Source organism: Sturnus vulgaris, chromosome 8, assembly GCF_052056855.1.
Source record: "Sturnus vulgaris isolate bStuVul1 chromosome 8, bStuVul1.hap1, whole genome shotgun sequence".
Classification (NCBI taxonomy): Eukaryota; Metazoa; Chordata; class Aves; order Passeriformes; family Sturnidae; genus Sturnus; species Sturnus vulgaris.
Genome location: NC_142250.1, coordinates 30037824 through 30062932, shown reverse-complemented (window position 1 = coordinate 30062932; position 25109 = coordinate 30037824). Strand labels below are relative to the sequence as shown.

The 25109-nt window shown below is 43.0% G+C and overlaps 2 protein-coding genes across 2 annotated transcripts in view; one reads left to right on the top strand and one right to left on the bottom strand.

The window, feature by feature from the left end:
- Window positions 1-2344, top strand: part of NRAP (nebulin related anchoring protein) — a 48055-nt gene extending 45711 nt beyond the window's left edge. The window contains exon 42 of the mRNA XM_088169349.1: window positions 759-2344. Coding sequence (XP_088025475.1) covers window positions 759-860 — 102 coding nt within the window. The 3' untranslated portion in view covers window positions 861-2344. The remainder of the gene's footprint in view (window positions 1-758) is intronic.
- Window positions 222-24204, bottom strand: HABP2 (hyaluronan binding protein 2). The gene is made up of 14 exons (XM_014872451.2): window positions 24058-24204; window positions 15890-15926; window positions 10394-10519; window positions 9194-9301; window positions 8661-8777; window positions 8216-8335; window positions 7442-7613; window positions 6925-7013; window positions 6570-6795; window positions 5584-5723; window positions 5110-5244; window positions 3470-3615; window positions 2351-2551; window positions 222-847 (listed from the first exon to the last, which is right to left on the bottom strand). Exons 1-13 carry the CDS (start codon window positions 24124-24126, stop codon window positions 2375-2377), a joined length of 1662 nt encoding a protein of 553 aa, XP_014727937.2. The 5' UTR covers window positions 24127-24204; the 3' UTR covers window positions 222-847; window positions 2351-2374.
- Between the last annotated feature and the right edge of the window lie 905 nt (window positions 24205-25109).

The window sequence follows — 25109 nt, the reverse complement described above, 5'->3', positions numbered from 1 at the left end:
CTTTGTGCAAAGGGGCAATGCTCCACCCTCCTCTGCCTCTGTCCAGCTCAAGGTTAAAGATATTACAAGCAGGGATTTTCCAGGCTTTCCTTCTGCCTGCCTCCACAGGGATGACTCCCAGTCTACAGTGTGCCAGTACAAGAGAGCAGAAGTCCATACAGGAATCTTGTAGCCCTTAGAGTTAGGAAGCATTCAGCTGCAATAAAAGAGAAGTACTGCACTTCAGATGCTTCTATCATTTAATTTTTAACTTTGGTAAGAAATCAAACAATAATCCAGACCAAAAGAAACAGTATATATCCATGATTTACATTCCCATCTGGAAAGCTACTGGGAAATAAATGAAAACTATGGTTGAGTAACAGAGGCAGTAACAGGTTGCAGTAACAGAGGCAATATCTTCTTAAGTCAAAGGAATGATAATGAACTGATGACCCCAGGGAAACCTTCAGGTGTGCAATCCATGTGGAACTCAGGTGTTTGATGGTTTGCTTTTTATTTGGGGTTCAAAATAGAAACTAGGACTTGAGCACCTTTAGTTCTTTGGTATGTGAGGTATCTAACTGACATGAACAGGTCCAGTTTTTGCACTTCTCCACAGCAGAAATTTGCTCAGTGCAGAACAGTGATATAGATTTTCTTCTTTTTTTTTGCCAGTTGTGTAATTTTGAATATGAAAATATTGTTATAGAGTAATAGTTAAAACCCTCCCCTATCCACTGACTGGTTCCACAATTTTTTTGCGTGTGATTTTACAGGACCAGTTGGAGACAGAAGGATCTCAGCAAGTCGGAGTCAACCCTGATGCTTCAGAAATTCTTCAATTCAAGAGAAGGCAAATGCAGCTCTATCAGAAGTAAACATAACATAACATAACATAACATAACATAACATAACATAACATAACATAACATAACATAACATAACTAGATTTTCATCTTGTCCTGCAAATCCTGTAGCTTTTCCAGTTTTCTGGGAAACACAATAGATGGCATTTAAGAATTTTTGTTTTAAAAAGCAACAGCAATTTATAACCCATCATTTTATTTTTGTGTGGATACTTTGTGATTTACCACTGAATGTATTAGAGATTCTGCTATTTATTTAAAGCTGTAAACGAAATTAGTACTAGATGACTGGCAGGCTCAGCTTTGTACTGTGGATGGTAGAATATGAAATAATTTGTAATGAATAAATCAGGTGACTCTTATCCCATGTTTGTAATTTTTTGAGATTTTTATGTTCCTGGAATATTGGCACCATTGACCTAAGAGAGTACAAGCGTGGTTTAAGAGATGAACAAGTCACATCAGGGAATCTGTTCTAGGCTATCAGGATGTATTCAGGTCACAATTAGTTCTTCAGCTTTTTTCAAACCTTCTAAGTAAATATCGGAATTACTCTTTGCAGTAGGGGTAGCTATTGATAGATTAGGTAGCTGCTTAGAGAAGGTTGTAAACCAAGGAATTCAAGTGAGAGTGAACACACTACTATTTTAAGAAATAGACTCTTCACAAACAAGTCTATTCTTTGTATCCTGATTTTAATACCAATCCCTTGTTTTTCAAATCTCTCTACAGAATCATTGGGCAAAAGTTACACAATTTGACAGGTACATCTTATGAGAACCCCGAATTATCCAATGGCTTTAGACAGATTTTTTTAATAGCGTTTGGTGCTATTAGATGTCACTGATTAAGCACATATAAACCATTGTAGATCTGGAGCATAACATGTAATTATTCTCTAGTCAGGAATAAAGTGGATAATTCTAGTACTGAAAGTTTGTTTTTTTCAGTCTGAAATGCATCACTAATGAATTTTTTAGTTATTTAAGCACAAAAGTGCTTTTAAAAATAATTTTCCTGCCTGATCGTCCCTCCTCATGAAATTCCAACGGCTGTAATCTTGCAAACTCAGCCATGTAATGATTCTTATGTGTGGGAAAAATGGTACTGGCTTGAGGAGCACACACCAATAGATTTGAGGTGTCAGGGTCCAATGAGCACAGAAAAAACACAACCTTAGACAGGAGCAGGAGGGAAAGAGGAAATGTCTGGCAGCCGCTGAGCTGAAAAGCAGATCTAGAAACATGATTCAGGGCCTTTGATTTGTTTGGGGAAGAAATGGAGTAGCTTTATTTTGTTATCTGTTTGGCTACAAAACGTGGGCTTATTTCAAAGCCTATGACAGAAAAACTCACTGACATTCTAGCTAATGCTCTTAAGGCTGTTTTCAAGATAGTGATGAAGGATGCCCCATGTAAGCCATGAGAAAATGTCAGTAATATTTTTGGTCAAAGATGAGGCATTTAGGGAATTATTAAAAATAGTAAAACTCTCAATCTTACCATTTGTCATTCCAAAGCTCTCTCCTAATGACGTGACCTTGATGAAGACTGAATTGCATTTTTAATCCAAGTGGTGAATTTTGTCACCTGGGTGTAAACTCCTGGCTTGTTTTTTAACCCACATCCTTCTCCCCAGCTCACAAGGCCATATACGTAGTAGGAGCCATTTTTTACACAAGTCAGTGGGCCTCCAGAGTCTCCCTGAGGAAGGAAAGCACACATGTTCAAAGCAAATAGTAACCAAAGCAGAATAGTAACCAAAATCAGAATGCTTCTCTCTCATCACAAGACTTGAAGCTGTAATGATACTTTTTTTCCTAACAGATGTACCATCAGATTCTGCTTAGCCCCTTAGTGGACTTGCAATTCTGTGACCAGGTCAAATGATACCAGACTTTTTGGATTGTAAGTTTTCTTTTTTTTTCCAGTCTCTGACATAAATCTGACAAGGTCACATGAAATTTCTCAGGCGTGAAAGTACCAGGAATTCAGAGCCTGAACTCACAAAGATAAAGATGTGATCCCTGGCATAAATGAAAACTTTAGCTGTCTCACACTCCTCAAAACAGCTTTATTCTGAGTTACTTGGTCTCCTTTCTTTTTTTTTTATTTCTTATTTTTTTTATTTCTGATTTCTATTGCAAAATATGCTTTACACTGGTAATTTGCACCTTAGGAAGTGTTGTTCAAACTGTTTCCTACCTTTCAATGGTATAAGTATGAACTTGTTTCACATTTGTGTTAGCTGTAATGAAAAGAAACATCAATACTGACTCCCTGCAAGTCTCAGCTCTGATAGTGAAAATCAGATTAGAATTGGCACTCAAGGTAGAGGCCATAACAAAACTGAGGGAAAAAAGAGCAATTTTTCAGGTTATTATGACAAACTGCCTCAGAAGCCAAGCTTTCCAGGCTGGTCTCTTGATTCCACAGATCTGCCTGGTGGTGACAGTTTGGCAATATTATCTCTAAGGATGTACAACTCAAAGTGTGCTGCAGAAAGGCTGCTGAAATACACTGATGTGAGAACAGATACATATGCAGCACATTGCCAAGGCTATGCACAGCCTGACTCTTTACACAAAAAATTAGTGTTCAAATACAGAAAAAGCAACAGACCGAACAAGAGTCGATTCCGGGTTTCCGAAGTTTTCCTGCACAAAACATGCTGTCATCCAGCTTGTTATCATGTAGTCCAGGTTCATTGCATTTCCTCTGCGAAATCAGCTTGACATTGGCATCTAACAACTGATAGGATATGTCACCTATGGGATGTGCACCAAAAAAATGGAGTCACTTTCTTCCCATTCCTGTTACATATTGTCTTTTATTCATAATATGAGCTTGCTTGACAAACGTGGGATGGGGGAAGAGCAGGGAGGATGCACGTGCTAGCCTGGGAGGAAAAAACTATCTGGCTGAAATGATAGGTTTCCAAAGAGCTGTAGCCTGCAGTTTCACTCAGGACAGAATAAAAGTGAAGTCAGGTATTCAGAATTTGGTTCCAATCAGCTCTCTCTGTGTAATCCTGCTTTTCCAAGGTGCTGGTTGTCTGCAGCTCCCAGAGGTCCCCATGGGACTTTGAGCTGCTCAGCACTTCTCAGACTGGTACGATTAGATGCTTTACCATGCAAGCTAATGAAACAGATGAAAACTGAAAATCATACAATATTTAAAGGCAATGATTAATTACAGTGAATCTAAAGACATAACTTGACATCTAAAGGCAATAGCCTTAGTTTCAAAGTACTACATCTGTAGATAATTAAAGGTGGTTTATAAGTTTGGTTCTGCTAGAGTTTCAGGAAATATTCCATTTCTGCAGTGATTTCCTGAAATGCTGATAATGGCTCTGCTCAAAGAAGGAGCCATCTAGTTTGAACATGTACAGAGTACTTGATATTCTTTGTTGGGGGAAAAAAGCCCATAATATCCTCCTTACTCTCTTTAAGGGAGACTTTTTATTTGGAACTTTTTAAAAAATGCCCATTAAATGCTAGTGGTGCATTCTGATAAAATGAACACACTTGTCACTTGTGGACTTCCATGGGAGTTATATCAGAAGAAAGAATTCAGTCCCATGTATTGGATCAGGCTGTATCAGTCACAAAGCACTAGGACACCTACTGCAGCCTCAGTGACAGGTTTTCCTTCTGCTGCTTTACAGCAACACATCAACCAGAACATGAGAAAGTGCATTTTTCAGAAAATTGCCATTATCTCTTTTTAAGCATAATAATTTTTCCCCTTAGGATTTACCATGGGCAAGGAAGGTTTTTGGATGGAGCTGGTTGAACTTGAAAAGCTTGGGATTTTTTTTTTTATTTTTCAGTGTATCTGAAGGTCCAGATGCTGCTTCTGAAAAGCTTTTTCTGACCCAATGGGTTGGAAAACTGTGTGAAAATTCCTGTATTTCTTGGTCCTGTCTTGAAACACACAAGCTATACAATAGCCTCTCTTGATACTCCCTTGCTTCTGCAGCTGGCTTCAGATGAAACCATGACATGGAGAGTCAGATGGAAGGAAAAAAATGCATCAGGCATCTTATCAGAACTCTGACAAGTTTGGTTGATTTAGCAGTTGGAGATTTCTGCTAATGAGTAATTTGCATGACATGTTTTAGCTGACCTTATTTTTGAATTTTATGTCTTGGTTTCACGAGTGCCTAGGTCCTCATTTGGGTCTGGCAATTGCTGCTGAAAGTACCAGCCCACCTTGCCACTGGAGTACCCACCAAAATCCAGTTGGCCCATAAGTACCTTTCTCTGTCCTGCCCCATCCAGAAATGAAGCAGGAAGTCCCAGCAGGTAGGAAGAAGTCAGGGAGACATGCTGTTTTCACATATTTTGTTTCTACTGCACAGTTACCATCCACAGGCTGCAGTTTAAGTAGTGCTGGAGAGGAGATAAACAATAACAAAATGTATTTGAAGCTAATTTTGATCCCTAACTATTGTTAGCAGCTGTTACCATGCCAAGCTGCATAAACCCAGCATTCCATTTGCCTCCCTGTGCTGGACCTGTTCCCATTGTTTGGCTTCTCCTACGCAGTGACTGCTACCTGCCCATCACAATTTACATCCCAAGATTCTAATGGGTCTAGATCACAATTTGGCCCTATTATTTCCAGAGTATAGTCTCAATGAGAATTTTACATTGACTTTAGTGGGAGAGAGACACTTCAAACAACAAAGGTTGGAGGTAAGCCACATGAGTATCAAATAAAGGATTTACCAATATCATTGTATAGGACACCCCTGTCTTTGTATTCGCCATGTAAAATTATTCCCACTGCATCAAATATTTGCTCATGATCTTCTTTCATCTCGAGGTTTTGCTTTCCAAGGAATACTTGGATCTTTTTTACTGGTTTTCTGGGAAAAAAAAAAAAGTCAATTATATACAGACATTTTTTTATCAGTGGTGGTGCAAATCTTCCTCTTGTAGAGCTTGGCCAGAAGATTTCCTAAAACCATTATAGGAAGGCTTGGATAGGAAAGCAGTGGTGTTAGAAAATACGTGTGCTCTTAACTTGTTGCAACTGTGAAATAAAGCTGCATGTACATGGTTTTCTTTGCATTTTAAGGCAGAGCAGCAGTATGCACACATTCTGTTACTGCAGCAGTGATGACGAGTGGCAGCTCATGTAGCCATGGGAGTAGAGTTGCTTGCCATTGTCTGAGCATATTTAAAATCATCCATGTTGAAATGATTTTCAGTGTGTAATTTATCTATTTCCTAGGGTGGTGGTTTCCAACTAATTCAATACAAATGTTGGAGGAAATGTAATATTCTAAACTAGCTGGCACAGAAAAAAATTAAAGCTAAGTGTGTATTTTTACTGTTTTGAAGAACTTTTAATTCTGGTGTAATCTGTGATGTTGTTTATGGAATCCCAATATCCCCTGAGTTTTTAATAGAGTTCTTCTTTTACACATCACAAAATCTTGCTACTTTCCTCCTTTTTTCCTCCACACAACTTATTCAGCTCATTTTATTTGAGTGGGGCCTAAGTTTGCTATTTCAGCAAGGACCATTTTCAAGTATATAAACATTTTAATGTATGCAGTCATTTTTTTTCTGTCCTTGTATATGTTTTCCTTTCAAGTGGATTCCAAGCAATCATTTTGATTGCAAATAATTTTGGATACCAAGCTGCCTTTACTAACCACCCTGATTTTTATACATTTATCTACTCTAATGATAGGACATGCACCTACTCAACGCAGTGTGCAGCAGTAAGAACCCAGCATGATTTAATTAGCACTCCACCACAGATATAGTTATGCCCATCTTGAGCCTGAATCTTCAGAAATGCCATCCAGGGATGTTTCCCAGGTGTAGCCTTGGATCCACCATAGATCTTCTTGAGTGTCCTACGAACTTCTGGTTGTCCACATGTTTGGAATGTTTCAGAGGGGTCTGTAGGAGGTTCTGTTGGGATCTCTGCATTGGAAGAGACAGCAGATGTATAATGCAGAGTTAATATCAGACTGGAAGAGTTAAGCAACAGGGAGTAACCTGCTGCTCTAGACCACCTACGTGCTGCCAAATCACTTGCTTCTAATTCTTTACCTGAGCAGGGTGAAACATCACAATATTCCCAATCCACTTCCTTATTTTTCCTGATGTAGCACCAGGGTTTTTGATCCTCGTCAGGATTCCTGAAGGGAACAATTGAGAGAATCAGCCAGCAGGAATAGGGAAATCTCCATGAAACTAGTGAAGGAGCAGAGGATTCTTAGGGAGAACCCTCATGCTCCCATCTGGGAGACAAACAAAGATAATATTTTCTAAGATTTGACAAAAAATATGCCTGAGGAAGGCTTAAAATACTGCCATATTACTATTCCCATACCTATCTTTGCCATAAGAAAAATGTGGGACTGGTTCAAAACAAAGAAGGCAGCTTCTGGAAGCCTCACATCAGCATGGTTAGAGAAGGCATATCTAACATTCTGGTGTTTTATGGGCAGTCAGTGTCTAGAAAGATGAGAGATCTTAACACCATCAGTTTCTCAAATTCGTGAGCAGTTTGTCCTCAGGGATGTCTTTGATACAGACCTCTACAGTTGCTTTTTCAAAATATTACCTGCAGAAGTTGTGTTCACCAATGCCATGCGAGTCAGCATCCTCCATAAAGGCATTGAAAGGTTGGTCCAAGAGATGGTGGGAATTCCAGTGCAGGCAGGTCATGCCATTTTCTGCTTGGTTCACTCTTCCTCTATATGTGGAGGAGTCCTCTTCATAGCAATCATATGGTCCTGTAGAAAGACAGTGCTCGTAGGAAAATTACTTTTGTGTTGTTCCTTGCTCAAAGTGCTTCCTCTTCCTTCCTTTCCTTGCCCTACATTCGTTTTATGGAGGATCAGAAAAGCCTACTAGGCCAAGTAATTATGTTCCTTATTGTACACAGGCCAGAAATTAGAATAATGTCCCAACATCTGTCCACCTTCTAGCTTGATTGACTTCAAATGTCACCTATCAAAAGCACTCCCCTCAGCCTGGGGAGTCACAGGCAACTGGGCAGGCATCTTCACTACATCAGATTTTAAATGTTTGAGGAAAACCTGACATTTCTTCCCTTTGTGACCTCTGGGAAATGTATGCTCACTTATTATATACCAGTGGGACATTGCCAAAGCACACTTAGAAAACACCAAGGTGGGAACTGTTTCAAGCCCTTTTTTCAGCAGTGGCTGCAGAAGTCAGGCTCTTCCTCTGACCCTCTCTCCAAGGCCCCTGGAGCAGTGACAGGAACACCACAGGATGCTACAGGAATAGCATCAGATGGTCTGGCTGCAGGGGGAGGCCAGCCCCTGGCTCTCTGGAGGTTCACCCCTCCCCCTGAGGGGCTGTGACCTACCGATCTCGCAGAATCTCCCTCTGAAAGGTTTGGGGCACTCGCAGGTGAATTTTGATCTGTATCTGTTCCGTATGCAGGTGCCTCCATTTTTGCAAGGGTTTGGACTGCACTGTTTGGATGCTGTCAATGTGAAAACACAGAACAGCCTTGTCAATGTGCTGAGCACTACTCAGCCACTAGTATGCCCAATGGAAACTGGGGAGAGCTCCCACTCAGCCTGCTGGCTTTGAGTTCTCATGAAATCTTGTAAAATGCATATCTCTAGGGGTTTTACCAGTGATTGAACCACCACCCTGCAAATCAAGCATAACTCATCACTGGCCAGACCCATGGATGGGAGCTGCAGCATGACTAGGGCAGGATCACCCCTGCAGTGGGTGATTTCCCACTGCAGACTGGCCATAGTGCTGTCCCCACCACAATTTGTGCCCAGCTGAATGCTCACCACGCTGGCAGGAGGGTGTCTTGTAGGGAGGCTTGCAGCTGCACTTAGAGTAGGGTGGGGTTAATGTAATCAGACAGTCTCCAAAGTGGCAGTTCTTCTCCAGACACATGTCCTCCACTGTGGGAAACACACATAAAGTACATCATCAACATTTGTGTGTACCCAAGAACTGTGCCCTTGCAGGGATCGAGGGAACATGCTTTCCCTTGACGCTACAAGGATGCTTCCATTTGGCAGGTGTGGACTTGAGATCTCATTTCTTGTTCACAGTATCTATGGCAAAAAATCTGTGGTACTAATGAGCAGCTCCCCACTGCCTATCTTGCAGGGCATAGAGGAGCACTCTGCATTCCTGCAGTTTATTTTACTGGATGCTCTTTAGACAGACTGGCCCGGATTAAGTCCTAAGAACTATGGACATAACTGCTGTGGGCTGTCAGAACACTCAGCTCAGCAAACAGTGGGTTTATAAAGTTGCAACAGTAACATTAACTGCCGAAATAAGGAGTATAGGTTAGGAAAAGAGCCATTACCTTTTTCACATGTAGTCCCACCGTATGGCTCGGGGCAGCGACAGCTGAAGCCACTTCCTTTGGCTTCACATGTACCACCATTCTTGCAGGGGTTGGAGAAGCACGGGTCTGCAGAGGTAAGGATGGAGATCTTTCAGCCTCTCAACCTTCATCACCTGCTTTTTCTTCTTGCATTTTGTGCTTGCAGGAGTCTGCCTTCCTAGGCACAGCATCCTGTGTAACAAGTGCTGTGCTTATGCATCAATCAGCACCAGGAGCAGTATGAGTTGCTGCAGAGTTTATTCCAAGCTGCAGTGGCTCAGCTTTGGGTCTGGAGATCCTGTACTCCCCTTGCCCTATTACAGAGTAGTAATGGGGCAAGTTCCTTCCTTTCAGAGGTAGTTTTGCCTCTGTGGCTTTGCCTCTGGTTGTCTGCCTGCCTTCATGCACTGAGTCTGGAGTGATGTGGATTTGGCATTGTCCTGTTTGGAACACAGCATTAAACCTCTCCTGGAAAAGCCATCCACTATCTATAGACTCTACCATACCCCTGCGTGGCTGCTGCCTCAAGGGAATTAGCACTTGCTGAAAGTCACTCCTGTGCTACTCCTTACACTGTGCTCAACATCTCCCCTGCAGTCCAGGCTGCCAGGAACAATTGGTATTGAAGACAGCCCAGAGTCAGCTCTGCTTGCTTTGTACCAGGGCATAACTCGGGGAATGTTACAGGCAACTTCCCTGCCTCTCCTTTTGAGTCCCCTGAGCAATCTCAAGGATTCTTTCCCGTTCTTCTGAAGTTTAGCAAAACAAAAAAAAAGAAAAGGAAATAAAACCCCTGTAACTGCTAAAAGAAAGGAAAAAAAAAAAAAAAAAGGAAACCTGCTCTACATTTGGTGCCTAGAATAAATACAGAACATATATCCTGTGAAAACAGCAATTACATCTTACAGTGTCTATAGACAAATAAGCCTGTGCTTTTTTGTAGTAGCAATCAGAAATGTTCTGCATGATCAGAATCCATCCTGTGAAACCTGGAGATAAAACACAGGATTCTTACAAGAGAAATACAAAGAAGAACACCGCAAACGATCTTCCTAACTCATCCCTTTGATGCAGGCATTTCGAGAGCAGACTGGCAGCCAGACCTGCCATGCTCATGCTTCAACCACAGGGCTGGGATTTTACCCCTTCCTTGCCTTCCTGCCCACCCCTGAGACGTACCTTCCAAGGAAAGGGAGTCATCTAAAGATGTCTCAAGCCAGCTAATTCCCTCCCAGAGATGCTGCAGGGGGTTGGTGTCCTGCTTCAGTTCTGCATCGTAGTAGTAGTTATTGTCATCAGCCTCATCTGCAGGGAGGGGTGAGAAGAGAATGATGGAACAGAAGAATTAAAACTGGAAGGAGACAAGTTATGAAATAGGTTATTCCTGAGATGAACATTTCTTTTCCTTTCCAGCTCATTTAGAATGTCAGTGGGTTAAGTGACCATCTTGAGGCCCAAAGATGGCCCTCGAGGATGCTCCTGAAGGGCACTGGGGCTGTGGCTGCCCAGCTGACTGCTGTGGTGACAGCCAGGATGCCCCAGAGGGGCTGCAGGCCAGGGTTCTCCAGGCATAAGGAGTCCCCATGTGGTACTGCAGCCAGGGCAGATGCTGAGGCTGATACCTCTACAAAAAGAGATTCAGGTTCCTATAAGAAGAAGGGATTTTCCTTGTCCAGCTGCTTTGCTGATCATGAGCACCACTGGTGCAGAATCAGGCAGGGCCCTCCCCAGCACAGGGGCCCCGTGGTGTGCAGGGACACCGAGTCCATCTCCAGAGCAGTCAGGGGGAGCAGAGAGCCCCAGGCACCTGCACGGCTTTGTGACTTCTCACCCACAAAACAGCCTTCGAGGAGTGAGGGCACAGCACTGCGGACACGTTCTGAGGAGCCCACCCCTGCCTCTGCCAGCCCATGGCCTGCAGGAGCCAGTGTCCACCCCTGGCTTGGCCAGTGTCCCCATGGAGCCCTTGGGGACCATGGCTTGGCCAGTGTCCCCATGGAGCCTGTGGGACCATGGCTTGGCCAGTGTCCCCATGGAGCCTGTGGGACCATGGCTTGGCCAGTGTCCCCATGGAGCCCTTGGGGACCATGGCTTGGCCAGTGTCCCCATGGAGCCCTTGGGGACCATGGCTTGGCCAATGTCCCCATGGAGCCTGTGGGACCATGGCTTGGCCAGTGTCCCCATGGAGCCTGTGGGACCATGGCTTGGCCAGTGTCCCCATGGAGCCTGTGGGACCATGGCTTGGCCAATGTCCCCATGGAGCCCTTGGGGACCATGGCTTGGCCAGTGTCCCCATGGAGTCTGTGGGACCATGGCTTGGCCAATGTCCCCATGGAGCCCTTGGGGACCATGGCTTGGCCAGTGTCCCCATGGAGCCCTTGGGGACCATGGCTTGGCCAATGTCCCCATGGAGCCCTTGGGGACCATGGCTTGGCCAATGTCCCCATGGAGTTGTGGGACTGTGGCTTGGCCAGTGTCCCAATGGAGCCCTTGAGGACCATGGCCAGCCATGGTGGGGGGTTGTTTATTAAAGTGGACTGGTGGCTCCTTGCCCAGGTACAGCTCTTGCCAGTGGAAGCCACTCCAGTGTTTCAAAGACAAGCTATGGTAATGAGCAAAGCTAAGCTACGTACAGAGACATTTTAAAAAGCTCTCCCCTAGGGCCGGACCGATGGCCCCATGGATAATGCTCTGCCTTGAACTGATTATCAACTGCATTATCTTAGTTTTCTCTCCTCATTCATTCACTTGCAGCCTTTATCTTTATTCTTTCTTTGCTTCTGAAAAAAAGAAAGAAATTCCACGTTTATACAATGGGTGTTTTATATTTCATATTAAAATAGAACCGTCTTTTTTTTTCTTCTTTTTTTTTCCTACATGCCAACTCTCGTTTCTCATAAAAAAAAAAATAGAGGAAAGTTTCACCTCATTTATTGCTATGTCAAGTCAAGACTCCTTTTCCTCAGCTCATTATTTCCACAGGAGCCGAGTCTTGACTATGTGCAAGTGTTGCAGAAGTGTACGCCTTGCTGAGGAACAGAAGGATCTTGCTGAAAGATAAGGACATTGTCTACACTGAACAAAATTAAATTTAATGTGATGTAGTTAAGGAAGAAAAACAAAAAGGAAGTTTTGCCTGAAATGCAGCCTCCAAGTTCACTTTGTTGGAGAGGAGATTTTGCAAACAACTTGAGGTTGAGGGAACTGTCTGAAGTACTCTGAATTTGTATCCCCTGTTTATTTTCAGAATCTTAGAGGGGCATGCTGGCTTTTATTCCACAGATGCAGTCTGAAGGATGGGGTATCCCTTTTTATTGAAAAATGTACCTGCTAAAAGTTATGAAAGATGAACGGGAGTGATGGCTGCGAAAGGCAGACTGCAAACATGCCAGCAGGCTTTACAGGGGCTGAGGACTCTCCTGGATCAACAGAGGAAAAATAAGTGCCCTGAATGAGCATCAATAGCTAAGCCATTGTAGAATCATCTAGCCTGGCTTTTAAACCAACTGCTTAATGTGTGTTGTTAAGAAATGTTGCTACTGTCACTTGATTTTTGTTTGGCACGATTTCTCAGTCACAGAGTAATCATTTGTTAAGAACACTTACATAACTACTTGGTGTGTTATGAACTGTTTTTAAGTTCAGCTCTTCTGTAAACAAGATGGCCAAGATGTAATTCATGTTTTGCAAGACCTAAATTTGGAAGGTGGCTCTGAGAGGTTTGGGGGCACTGATGGGGTAGTTTGGGAGAGGCTAAAGCACATCTGAGGCCAGTTTGGCACCCAGCAACCCTCCAGGAGGGCAACTTCAGGTAGCCAGGGCTGAGGCAAGCAGGCAACCCTGAGCAACCCCTTCAAGGGCTGGCAATTTCTATTTCAAGAAATTTAAAGGCCAAGGCATGGAGTTAAGGGTACCTGTGGAAAGGGCTCAGAAGACATCAGAAAACTCTCTAGGGTACCCTGTCCCTCATGTGGATATGTGGGAGTCAGGAAGCTGGGGTTACATGGCTGGAAGACCAGCCAAAGTGATGTGAGAGTGCAATAGATCTGAGAAATGACCAGTGTACTGCTTTGCCCATTGCTATTCCTCTTCGTGAAACTGAGAAACAGACATAGCTCGTGCAGGTCACATGAGTGATGTTTCCCATCTCCCAGCTATTCTATGTCATCTCCAGCTGCATGAAGCAGTGAAAAACAAAGACCAGAAAACCCTCTCTGGGGCATATGATATCAAACTAAAATATATCTTCTTATTTATCACTGTTTTGACACTAAATAACTATTTGGCTTCCACATCTCTTATTTAAGAAGTGCTCCCATTCCATTTTTTTAAATTATTCATAACAAGTCATAGGTTTAGTAAAGCAAAAACAGCACTTTTTTAATCTGAGCACATAATTAAAGCACAAAGTCTGATACATTGGTTGATTTAAACATATTACTAAATCAGAGTGTTCGTTCTTTGTAAGTGCTGGAAAACCTTAACATGCTTAAAAAAAAGCAGTGATCTGACATTTGTCACTGAAATGTGACTATTACATGAAATTAAATTAGACATCCTGCATGCAAATTTTCAAAGAATAACTCTCCTCTGTGTAGTACAAAAAATCCCCCCATAATTGATAGACAGAGATTGACTTTTAAAGCTTCAAATCAGCTTTGAGGTCTGGGTGATCTTTTAAACTGTGCAAGCTTTCATCTGCAGTTTTTCACATTGCCAAGAGCTGTCCATCAAGCAATGGATTTCTGATCAATATCCCCTTGTTCATTAGCTTACACGGGCTCTCTGTTATGGAGAGAACAGATACCCCAATGCCGACAGTCACACTGTTTTCAAAACCTTCCCTGGATCAAGTGATGACTAATGTTCCAAGTGGGAAAGTGATGCATTAGGATGCCATTGGGTGACCTGAATTGCGAGGTAACTTTGTTGGACTGCAGTTGTCAAGATGAGTGATGTGCAGAGTTAAAGCCTATTGCCAACACACATCAAGAGTGCCAGAAAGTACCCAGCATTTATTCAAGCTCTCTGAACCTCTGGAGACTGACTGAAATCTGGCCTAATTTAAGCAGGATGAGTTTTCCTACCACCCCCCTAAATACTTTTTGTCCCCAGCTCTGAGATTATTGCAGTGTTATTTTTATGAGGCTGAAATCCTGACTGTATTTTAAGTAATGAGATATTTCCCATTTACTTCTGCAGAGATGAGACCTCACAGTATTTCTTCCCCTCCAAGCAGGCTGTGGCTGGGAGTAGCTGCAGCTTCAGAAAGAAGGGAGACCAGCTAACAACAAAGCCAGAAAGCCTTTCAAATAGTTTTGTGGCTGTTACTTAAAAGCAGTTTTGCAGCACTTTTTTCCTCAGAGGAATGGATGCGGGGTGAAGGGAATCATGATGGCTGAAAGAGTGGAGACTTTAAGGGGGAAGGGGAGTAGGAGATTGTAGGAACAGTGGAGGGACAGATGTAAGGACCATTCACCATAAGACAGGAAATTAATTAAGAAATTGTGAAAGGGATAAGCTGCCATCAAAAGGCAGATCAAACAGTTTGTACAAGGCTGTGTAAACAGGTGTGTAAACACTGAATCAAGTGCATGACTATGGCCAAATATTTGCAGAACCCAAATACTCAGCTCAGACACAAAAATGATTTGGAAATTTGTTTTCTACGCATATGTTGTTAGAACAGCAACATTGATATGGGCACTGCTATATGAGTGACAAGATTTCTGGTTTGGCCTGAAAGCCCAAATACCACTGGAACGAGCAGGAATGCAGATGAATAATGAGTGCATACTAAAATCCACTTTACTTTTTGCAGGAAAATGAGCAAAATTATTGTAATATTTCAATAGATATGAATTATAAACTCATGTCTAAGTGCCATTGAAATCAAGAAAAGAAAGAGCAGGACTTACCTGCAAAAATACAAACTTATCAATAAAATCATAATCTTCTACATGGGCCACGTAGGCTATGAAAGGATACACAAATCCTCACACATCCTACAGATCCTCACACAATATTCATCACAGCTTTTCCCTTATCAACATCTTAATGCGACACAGCCTTAAATGATTTTTCACTTGCATGGACTTGTTTGTGAATCTTCTAGCACTTGGGACAGAGCCTTGCAGAAATAAGTTCCACAGGTAGCTGCATGCTGCAAGGGGAAGTCAGCCTTCATTTATTTGACCTCTAGTTTTCATCCCCAGCTAGGCTCTTTGCTTATCCTTCTGTGAGGTTTGCAGCCATGACCCGTCCTCCAGACCATGGCCCACTGTGTGAGTGGCAGAAAAGTCCTGGTTTGGGACAGAACTGAGAGTTCCAGGTGTGGTCCAGGAGAACCCTGTGATCAGCTGCACGTTGGTGCTGCTGTACCTCTGTTTTTGGCTCCAGTGTGTCAGACACACTCCTGGCTGGGACATGATGCAGCATTGTCTCCTGCACTGACACAGAACATGTGGAGGTTGGAAAGCACTTACTGCATTACCTGTCCAAAGTCAAACAGACTTTCTACTTGGTCATAGGACATATTTTAAACTCAGCAAAGCTCTCCATGAAGTTAATAGAATTCAACACTGGGTACTAGTGAAGGGTCTTAATGAACCAGATTGCCAGCCTTTCAGTTTTGTGGCAGGCAAAAGTTGAAATGAAGAAACTGAAACCACTTACCATCCATCCAGCTGGCCCAGAAAGAAGAATGGGAAGCCTGCATGAGATAATGAAGGTCAGAGAGTCATTTTATGGAAAAAACCAAAGCCAGCACAGAGCTTTGCTTACAGTACAAAGATTCTGTTTACCCCTAGTGCTAGACATCCAGATAAGGCTATTACCCACTTTGGAGCTAACTGACCTAGATTTTAAGAGCTCTTTGAAGAGAGAAACAGAAAGTCAACAACCCATGGTAGAGGTCTGGCTCTTCCAAGCTGAGCTGGTCTGATTTGGAGGAAGCCAGACCTGAATGAGTTGTTTCTTTGCTTATGAGGTGATGGCACACTGGCTATTTGTCCAATTTCTCTGAGATGCTGGCAGAGGCCATGCTCCAGCTGGCTGCCAAAGCTGGGGGCTGGGAGGTGCCCAGGCACAGCAGAGTTGGGATGTTGGGCTGTGCAGCATGGCCCAGGACCTTACACCTGGTGCACCCAGTGGGACCTGGACCCCTGAGCTAGAAGTCTGTCAACAATCTTTGTATGTAGGAAAATATTTCTGGCACTCTCCAGGAGGAAATGCCATGTGTCCCACCTCCAACGTGGGGCTCCAGCCTTTCCTGTTTGGCTCATGATCAAGGGCAAGCAACAAAAGGGAACAGAAGAAGAAGGAAAACAGCTCTTAGCCTTTGAAGAATGTGAGTGAGGTTTGTCTGAAAGGAAAGGCATTGACTCTACACCAGGACGCATCCCCAGTGTGACAATTTCCGTTTGCTTTCCCTCTTGCTTTAAATCCCAGCTGAGGACAGGATTACCCACCTGCAGTGAGGATACACATGCTAACAGTGGGTGTAAAAGAGATTTGAAGTTGCTATTCTTCATCCCTCACATCATTTTAGGGAAAAAATGTATTTCCAAACAATTTAACACCCATAGTAAGGACAGCATACATACACACGCAGTTGTTGTGTGTACCTATGCATTACTACAGATACAATTGACTATAAATATATGCCCTGTTTAGTCACACATTATATATAGAAGAAAGACATTCTCAGATAACACTGGTTGAGACTAAGAACAAATGAATCAGAAGCAATGAATAAGAAACAGAACAAAATAAAAAGCTCAAAATTCACGTTTGTGAATATTATCTGGAATATATAAACGAGCTTTTGCTTCAGGCACGTTTGCGTCCCTCTTGTGTTTGAGCCAGGGAGAACAGACACTCCAGTTCTCCCCTTCCCCACTGACTTTAATGAGAGCAATGTCCCCTGAACCACTCAGCAGAGCCCCTTCCCAGGTGCATTTGAGTGAGCCACACACATACAGAACTAAATCCTTTGCAGCTGGAAGGACACACATCCTCACACAATTGCCCCTCCTGAATGCGTGCGGAGATGATGGTAAATGAGAAGGCTGTAAAAGCTCTGTCCTTGGTGTATATGTTTCTTGAGTGCAGGTACAGCATTTGTCAGATCCTTTGCCAGACCCCAATAGAGACTATATAAAGCAAAGGTCTAATTGCTCCATTTACAATTAGTGATAGTGTTCATCCATAAACACAGACCAAAACAAACCCTGCAAGTGTACTCCTTTCTTTTGGAGGAACAGATGAAACAAAGAACAAGGAAGCAGCACTGGGAGCAGGATGATGCAAGAAACATTTAATCCTGCTTTCCAGCTCTCTGTGCTGCCCTGCTGTGGCTTTTGCCTTATGGGCTTGGAAAGGGTTTGGGTCTGAAAGATTAAATCTTAGTGGGTTTGCCCCTGCACTCAGGCCAGCCCTTGGCACCCCAGGGAATGCTGGAGGGTTTCAGCCCAGGCTGAGTGAGGTGCACCAGGCTGTTCTGTGCCTCAGTTTCCCAGCTGTAGGGTGGAGATGAGAGTCTCAGAATGCTCATACCCCAAAGAAATAGGAAAGATGAGAAATGCAGCACTGTGCTACACTACTTTCTTTCCCAGGTTATCCAGCTGCCTCTCTGTCCAAACACAGGCAGACCTGACCACAGAAAGGCAGCTAAAAACTAAACTCCCTCTTGCAATAAAGTGGTGCCCTCAACAATGTGCAGGTTTACAGTATCATCCTTCAGAGCAGGCAATGGCTTTGTAGCTGGTGACAGTCCCAGATTTTGATTCCTGCTTCTGGATGAAAGCCTCTGTCTGCTGCCACTGTATAAATATTACTGGGAACAAAGGCTTCGGGAGCACCAAGCATAGGGAGTCCAGGAGTTAAACACAATCTGTACTGTAAGGCTCCTGTATCTCCTTTTGTGCTGCAGCTCTCCCTCCTCGTGTGCATGTCACAAGCTGCAGCAGCAGAGCCACAGGGGACAAAACCTCTGGCAGAGCTGACTTCTCAGCATGGAGAGTTTCCTCCTCTGTCCTGAGGTCCTCTGGACCACTCACCAGACCACACTGGTTTTGAAGCATTTTCACAGCTGCTAGCCAGCAGAGGGCCAAATTTTAGCTTTTTGACTCCTGGTCTGAAGCTTGCCATGGTGGTATGCAGCAGAGGAGAAGGAAGAGCTCGCTCCTTCCCTCCTGTGTGCTGGAGCTCTGCCCTTCATCCCCCACCAGGGAAGGATGTGGGATGCAGGGTGTGGGATGCAGGGTGTGGGATGCAGGATGCTGGCCATGGATAGAGAAGAAGGCTGTAGGAGGGGTGCACAGGCTGGGGGTCCAGGAGGGGCTGCAGGAGGAAGTGCAGGCAGGGGCAGGGAAGGCAGGGCATCCTGCCTGCAGTGCCGTATTGCTCGTGGCCAGCAGAGGAGGATCTTGTCCTTCCGACGAGGTGCAAAGCTGAGCCCAACGAGGAGCAGGGTTTGAACAAAAGGAAGGGGGGCGGGGGGAGAAGAAACGAGGCTGTGGAGCTGGTTTCACCAAATGCTCTCCTTGCTGCAGCTCGACACCGATACTTTGTGTGCTCTCTCAAGAGGGAATAAAATCACTGGATTCTGTTCATAGCAGTTCTGCAGTGATGAGGGACAGAGCTGGAAGAATTTGCAGAGAGCAATTTTAAATTTTACTACTTCAGGCTCATAAAAAAGAAACCCTACAAAAAAAAAAAAGTAATAAAAAAGCCAGGAGGGACATTTTACATGGGTACCAGTGCATTGCTGACTATGGAGCCAACTACATTTATAGCGCTCCCAGAAAAAATGGTGAAATTCAAAATGTCCTAATTTCACCTGACCTCTGTTGTCTTTTGTCAGTGTAATGATTAGCAGTTCACTAAAACTTAATTCCTCCAAAGAATCTTCAAAATTCTGCTAAATAGATTTCGTACTAATATTAAACATAGCAAATACATGATACACTCAATTTTTCCATTTCAACTCCTTAAGAAAGAGGGACTAATGAAATATAATAGATTTCAAACAAGAATGACAGAACCATAAGCTTTCTTTATCTCAGGATGGAATCCTATGGCTCTTTCTCAGACAAAAATGTCCAGTTAAACCCTAGCAATTCTTTCTGAATAAACTCAGGAAAATTTGACCCCAAATTCAAGGGAAATTATTTACAGCTGCCAAGGGCATTCTGCAATTGAACTGTTTATTGTGTCTTGGGTACATTACTATCTCTTATTACAATAAAAATCAATCACTAAAACACAAAAGCAGGTGGAAAAGGAGAGCAGAAAGGTGACAGCCCAGGGTTATGCTGTGAATTTACATGTGTGCAAAACTGACTTCCAGAGAAAGCAGTGTAATTATTCAAGCTGGTATGACAGAGTAGCAAGAGAGATGAAAATTAGGTCTATACACACACACACTGCAACAAAGCACTACAGGAATTCCAGTGTTAAACTGCATTGGTAGGAATTGGCTTATTCACTCAATTTCATTAAGTCCTGCAAATTCTCCTGCAACTTGTCACAAAGTGGCCTCTGTGGCAGAAAAACAAAGATTGTGCTTTCATTTGTTCATCTGTGCAGTCACAGCTTTGCAGCCAAGAAGGAGGTGGGATGGGGTTGAACTGGAGAATGAAGATGGATATTTGATCAACTCCCATCCACAAGTGACACAAGCCATGAAGGAGCCACGAGGGCAGACACAGCTACTGCCTTCTCGGAGTGAACCCCTTGATCCTGCTGACAGCTCTCAGTAGGAACCTTTGTCTGGGCTGCTTGCCAAAGGAGGAGGGAATCGACAGTTCTGATGCTCTTACAATGGGCCAGATTTTTGCCTGCAACCATCTTGGGTAGTGACAGTCTTTGAACTTCAAGGGAAAGTGGCTTTTCCAGCAATGACATTGTGTTTCTCAGCCAAGGCCATGGTTGCAGCATAATGAAAGCAGGGCTTATTATCATCTGGAGCACACATGCAACACATGTTGTGTTTTTAGCCTGGGAAACCATTCCTTGAAAGGATTCCACCAAAACCTTTGAGTTCTTCACTTCTCTGCTAACAAGACATCTCCTGCCTCCACACTGAACTGCAATATGTGCATCAGAGTAAATGGGTTCCTTATCAACCAGTCCCAGAGTACTCAGAGAAGTTCACACTTAAAATCTTTATTTTGCTGATTATTTAGTGGTGACCCTTTCCCATGGTAGCTCGTGATACAAAACCCACAGAGATCCAGGAAAAACGCAAGATCCTTCAGAGGCGCTGCTGAAACCAGCTTGGTCCTCTGCTCAGGAGTTACCTACTCCTCTTTTCCAAGAAATCAAAGTTACCAAATTAATCTTTGCTAAGAGGTGTCCGGGTAGCAGCTGGGTGTTTTTAAAGCTCGCTGGTGGTTGAAGTGCCCCCGAGTGAAAAATGGGGTCAGCCTTGGATGCCACAGCACAGGGAAGCTACAAAACGTGTTTCAGGGGTCTGCAGTCGCCAGCTAGTCACACCAACACGAGTGTCTGTGCTATCAAACGCTCCTGCAGCCACAACTGGGAATGCAGGTTATACTGCTAGACTTAAAGCTTATGCAAAGTCATTAAGTCCCTTTAGTTACACGGGATATCAACCTGCACGCTGCAGGGCATAAGCTGATTGCCTTCGGGGGTCAGCGAGGAACGCTTCCCTCTCTGAGAGCACGGTGCAAAATTAGCTGGGGGCGCTCCCAGGGCTTTGTTGCTTTCCTGCTGCATCAGGCAAATTTAGGCGAGCACTGCAGAAGGGTTTTACACTCCATGGGCCACAAATCCAGGCAGGCTTGGCAGCATTCACTTCTCTTCAGAGCGATGGGTGAGCAAAGAGCGGAGTGTGAAGCCCTCGTGTGCGTGGTGCAGCTCAGCAGTGAGGGTGAGGGAGGCAGAACTGGGAGTGTCCAACAGGACTGGATCCATTGGGGTTTAGAAAAATATGTCAGACAGGGTTGGCTTTGGAACACCCTAGAATGTTGGTCTCCAAGCACCTGAGGCAGGGGAAGACCTGCACTGCTGGCAATAATACCCTGCTTGCTGTGAGCCAAGAGGGAGATTGGCCCTTATGATAAGGGTTTCTTTTTTTGCATTTGTTTGATCTTAATGTGACACTTTTATCCTTCCCTTTCCACTGCTAAGTGCATTTTGTTATTGGATTGGGCAGGGCTCATGATTTCAAAACACTTTCCATCACAACTAAGCAGACATCAATTTTCTGAAGATTCAAAATATTCAGTGAAGAGCCACTTCTGCTGCTCTCACCCTTGCAAGCCTTCCTCCCTGCTGCCAGGGATGTTGAGTTTGCAGGGATATCTGATACAAGGAAAAGGCCTGATCTGAACGCTTGTAGATTTAAAAATAACCTTTTTCCTGAGAACTTTAGAGCACTGTTAAGTGGGAGCTGCAGCCTGGTGTACAGGAGGGGCTGTCACTGGAGTGTTGTGGGATGCAACTTTCTATTGTCCTGTTCCAGATTTCTCTAGCTCAACTCAGCACAACATTTAAACATATCATTTAAATCTGAGTGCATTCCAGTGCTTCAATGCAAGTCTGGATAACTAAGGATACACAGCTCAGTTGCAGCAGAGTTCTTTGGATTTCTCTTTGACTAATTAAGGAATGCTTAATACAATACCTTGATTGCAGGCACATTTCTACTACAATATCTTGCTGAGCAGAAGTGAAATGAAAAGCAGGGGGAAAAATCCCAACCCAAGAAGACCTGCCATGTCTGAAGACAATCTTTGGTACAGTTGCATCATATATGCTAAAATAATGGACCAAATTCAGTGCTCACCATACAGCTTTATGCCTTTTATAGAAACAGTTTGGATTCACGCAGATGGGATCAATTTCTTTTCAGGTAGTATGAAAGAACTGAATGAAAACTTTTGTCTTAGGGTTCTGCTGCAAACCTGCCAGATCCATGAATGTCCAAGTATTTTCTTGTTCTGTTGTGACTGACTCAACATGAACTACTGCTTAAACCCATGTTTGACTTCTGCTATATTTCACTAATAATATTTGTTAATCAGCTAATTACTTACAAAAACTTCTAAAACTGGATTCAAATAAAAATGATGAAGGTAGTTAGTTCTAGAAAAGGATGAAAATAGGAATTTAAGGGTATTTTCCGTGATTTCAGCAAAGTGCAGCATCTATTATTTTTTCATTCAAACTATTTCAGTGCAACTTTTTCTTCAGGACAAATCATTAAGACAAAAATATCCTCTCATAACTTGTTTGTCATGCCATGGTCACATCATGGCAACTCATTCACCTCTTTTTCTTTTTTTTTTCTGGGATCCATGCCAAGTGCTAAGCCAGAAAGCCTTGTTATATTAATTATGAAGAAAAAGCATGTTTTATTAAAAACTAGCCTGCTGAATATTCTGTCGTGCTGCTTTTCAGTGACAGCAGAATTGCTTTTGCATTTTAGCAATGTTAATGAATTTTCAGGGGCGGGGGGGGGAGATATGCTCTACATTTTCCATAGCATTTTTTACAGCAAAGTCAGATTAGGACTGTCAAAGCGTTGATTCTATCTAACACTTAGGACTAGTTAGAAAAAACATGGGCAAGACTTCATGTTGTCTAAGACTGGCCCCACATCTTCCTAGCTGAGCATGAATTAACACTGCCAAATTCATGATAAGCTTATTTGTATTAGATAATGTCCCCACAAAGTCTGTCAAACTGACATCTAAGTACCCTAGAGCTGATCCTCTCAGTAAAATGTTACATGTATTACTGGACCAAGTGTGGTGTGGGTCCTGGTAATACACTAGTCTATAGAGTTGTGAAAATCACTGATCTCAAATTCCAGACTTCTTTAAAAAAATCTAAGCCCCATTAAACCCCCTCACTAGATATCTTTCCCAAAGCATTTAATTTAAACACAACAACATCTGAATTTTTGCAGTGCATTTCAGTAAATATGAACCTGCACACATAGGAAAAGCAGATGTTTAAAAGAACCTCAGTTTCCTTCATAAGAAAATTTACTTGATTGCTTGGAAGAACAAAAGAAGTTTTTTAAGACTGACTTTTAACTTTCCTTTGATTACAAGTCATTCTTCCACTCTTCTTTAAAGAGCAGATGAATAGATGTAGGAAAGTATATCAAGCTCTGCCAGAGCAGAGCTCTGGTCACCTCTAGATGTGTTGAATATTTTGCCATTAACCTTCCTCCCACATTAGCAACAACAATAATTCAGTCAATCAAAACACATGGCTGGGGGAATTTTTACCTTTTACAGAAGATGTTTCAAAACTGCCAAGGCAGGGCCGACCTGACCTGTTTAATTCAATATTTAGTCCCTTCAGAATGAAGACTGGAAACAAGGAAAACTTTTTACGGTGAGGGTGGTGAGGCATTGGCATGAGTTGTCCAGGGAGATGGTGGATGCCCCATCCATGGAAATACTCAAGGCCAGGCTGGATGGAGCTCTGAGAAACCTGCTCCAGTGGAATATATCCCTGACCATGGCAAGAGGGTTGGAACAAGATGATTTTTAAGGTGCCTTACAACCCAAAACATTTTATGATTTTAAGATGAGTTGCCCATGCTGCAGCCCAGGGTTTTGGGGCATTTCTTAGTGCCCAGGGCTGGGAGAGGGACCATGCTCCCCACCACAGACCACCAGGAGTGATGTGGCCACTCAGTGTACCCAGAAGAGCCATTCCTTGACACTGTAGATGTCTGCTTCAAAAAAACCAATGGGGCTTCCCTCTTATGTTGCATTAACTTGGTCACCCCAGTGGCCTGAAATGCAGATACACAGAGCTGGCACATGGAAATAAAAGAAGAATGAAAACATACTCACGCCCAAACATGTGGTCCCTAGGACAATAACCAGTGGAAGAACCTGAAGCATCAAAGCACTGTTAGCCATCCTTGTTTTTTCTTGAAATTAGCTTTTTCTCCTTGCCTATGTTTTTTCAGACAAGCCACAGTCTTTTGAGGCCAAGCTAATTCAGTGCAAATAATTAACCGTGCTTTAAATATTGTTTAATGTTCAACAGATTGCCCTGATCAAATAAACGCATCCTGTCCAGATAATCATTGCATTGACCAGTGGCAAATGTTCCAAATCAGTAAGTAACAAGGATGGGAACAGTGTAAATTAACAATGAAAACAAGCATTTACCTTGTATTAGAATTATCCTTCAACTATTATTTTAAATTGGAAAAATGTATGAATCATACTTCTCTCCCACCTGAAAAACCATGAGATCTTGTTACATAATATATGATTTTTAAAAGTATCAAAGTGTGTTATTTGATTATTTTCTAAATTTCACACATGAATCAGAGTTTATGTTCTCAAGCTTTTGTCCACTAATGTGAGAACCAGGATTTATTACTTTTTTAAAAAAAGATCTAAATTCTTGAATAACTTCAATTCTCCTGGGGATGAAGCATTTGTAGCAACAGTAGCAACTCAGGAAATCAGAGTATTGCTGCAAGAATAAACAACCCTCTGTTGCGGAAATGCTGACAAACTTGGATATTGTTTGTGCTGCATGTTGCAAAAACAAATGAAGTGACCATTCTTTCTCTGAGATAGTTTAGAACCTGAAAAGGAAGAAGGTGATAGAAATAGTGTCCACATATTGAAACAGGAGGAAGAAAACAGTGAAATCCCAAGGGCTTCAAAATTTCCCATCCTGAATGTGATTTTGTGCTGAAAAAGGTGGTTGTGAGCTCTTGATTACAGTGACAGGTGCTGAAATTTGGATGCCAGGGAACCTTATTTCTGGTAATTCCTTTCCCTGGAACATGAGCATTCCTAAAGGAGATTTCATACACGAAAAATTACACGAAGAATTTTGGTATTCTGACTATGCCACATGTGCACACCTTGAGCAGGTGCCT

Bases quoted from the DNA above. Each gene is read 5' to 3' on its own strand.
- HABP2 (XM_014872451.2), bottom strand. From the start codon at position 24,126: ATGGCTAACAGTGCTTTGATGCTTCAGGTTCTTCCACTGGTTATTGTC. The intron at 15,927-24,057 runs GTGAGTATGTTT...TATCTCATGCAG, and splicing joins TAGGGACCACATGTTTGGGC to GCTTCCCATTCTTCTTTCTG. The intron at 8,336-8,660 runs GTGAGCATTCAG...TCACATTGACAG, and splicing joins GACACCCTCCTGCCAGCGTG to CATCCAAACAGTGCAGTCCA.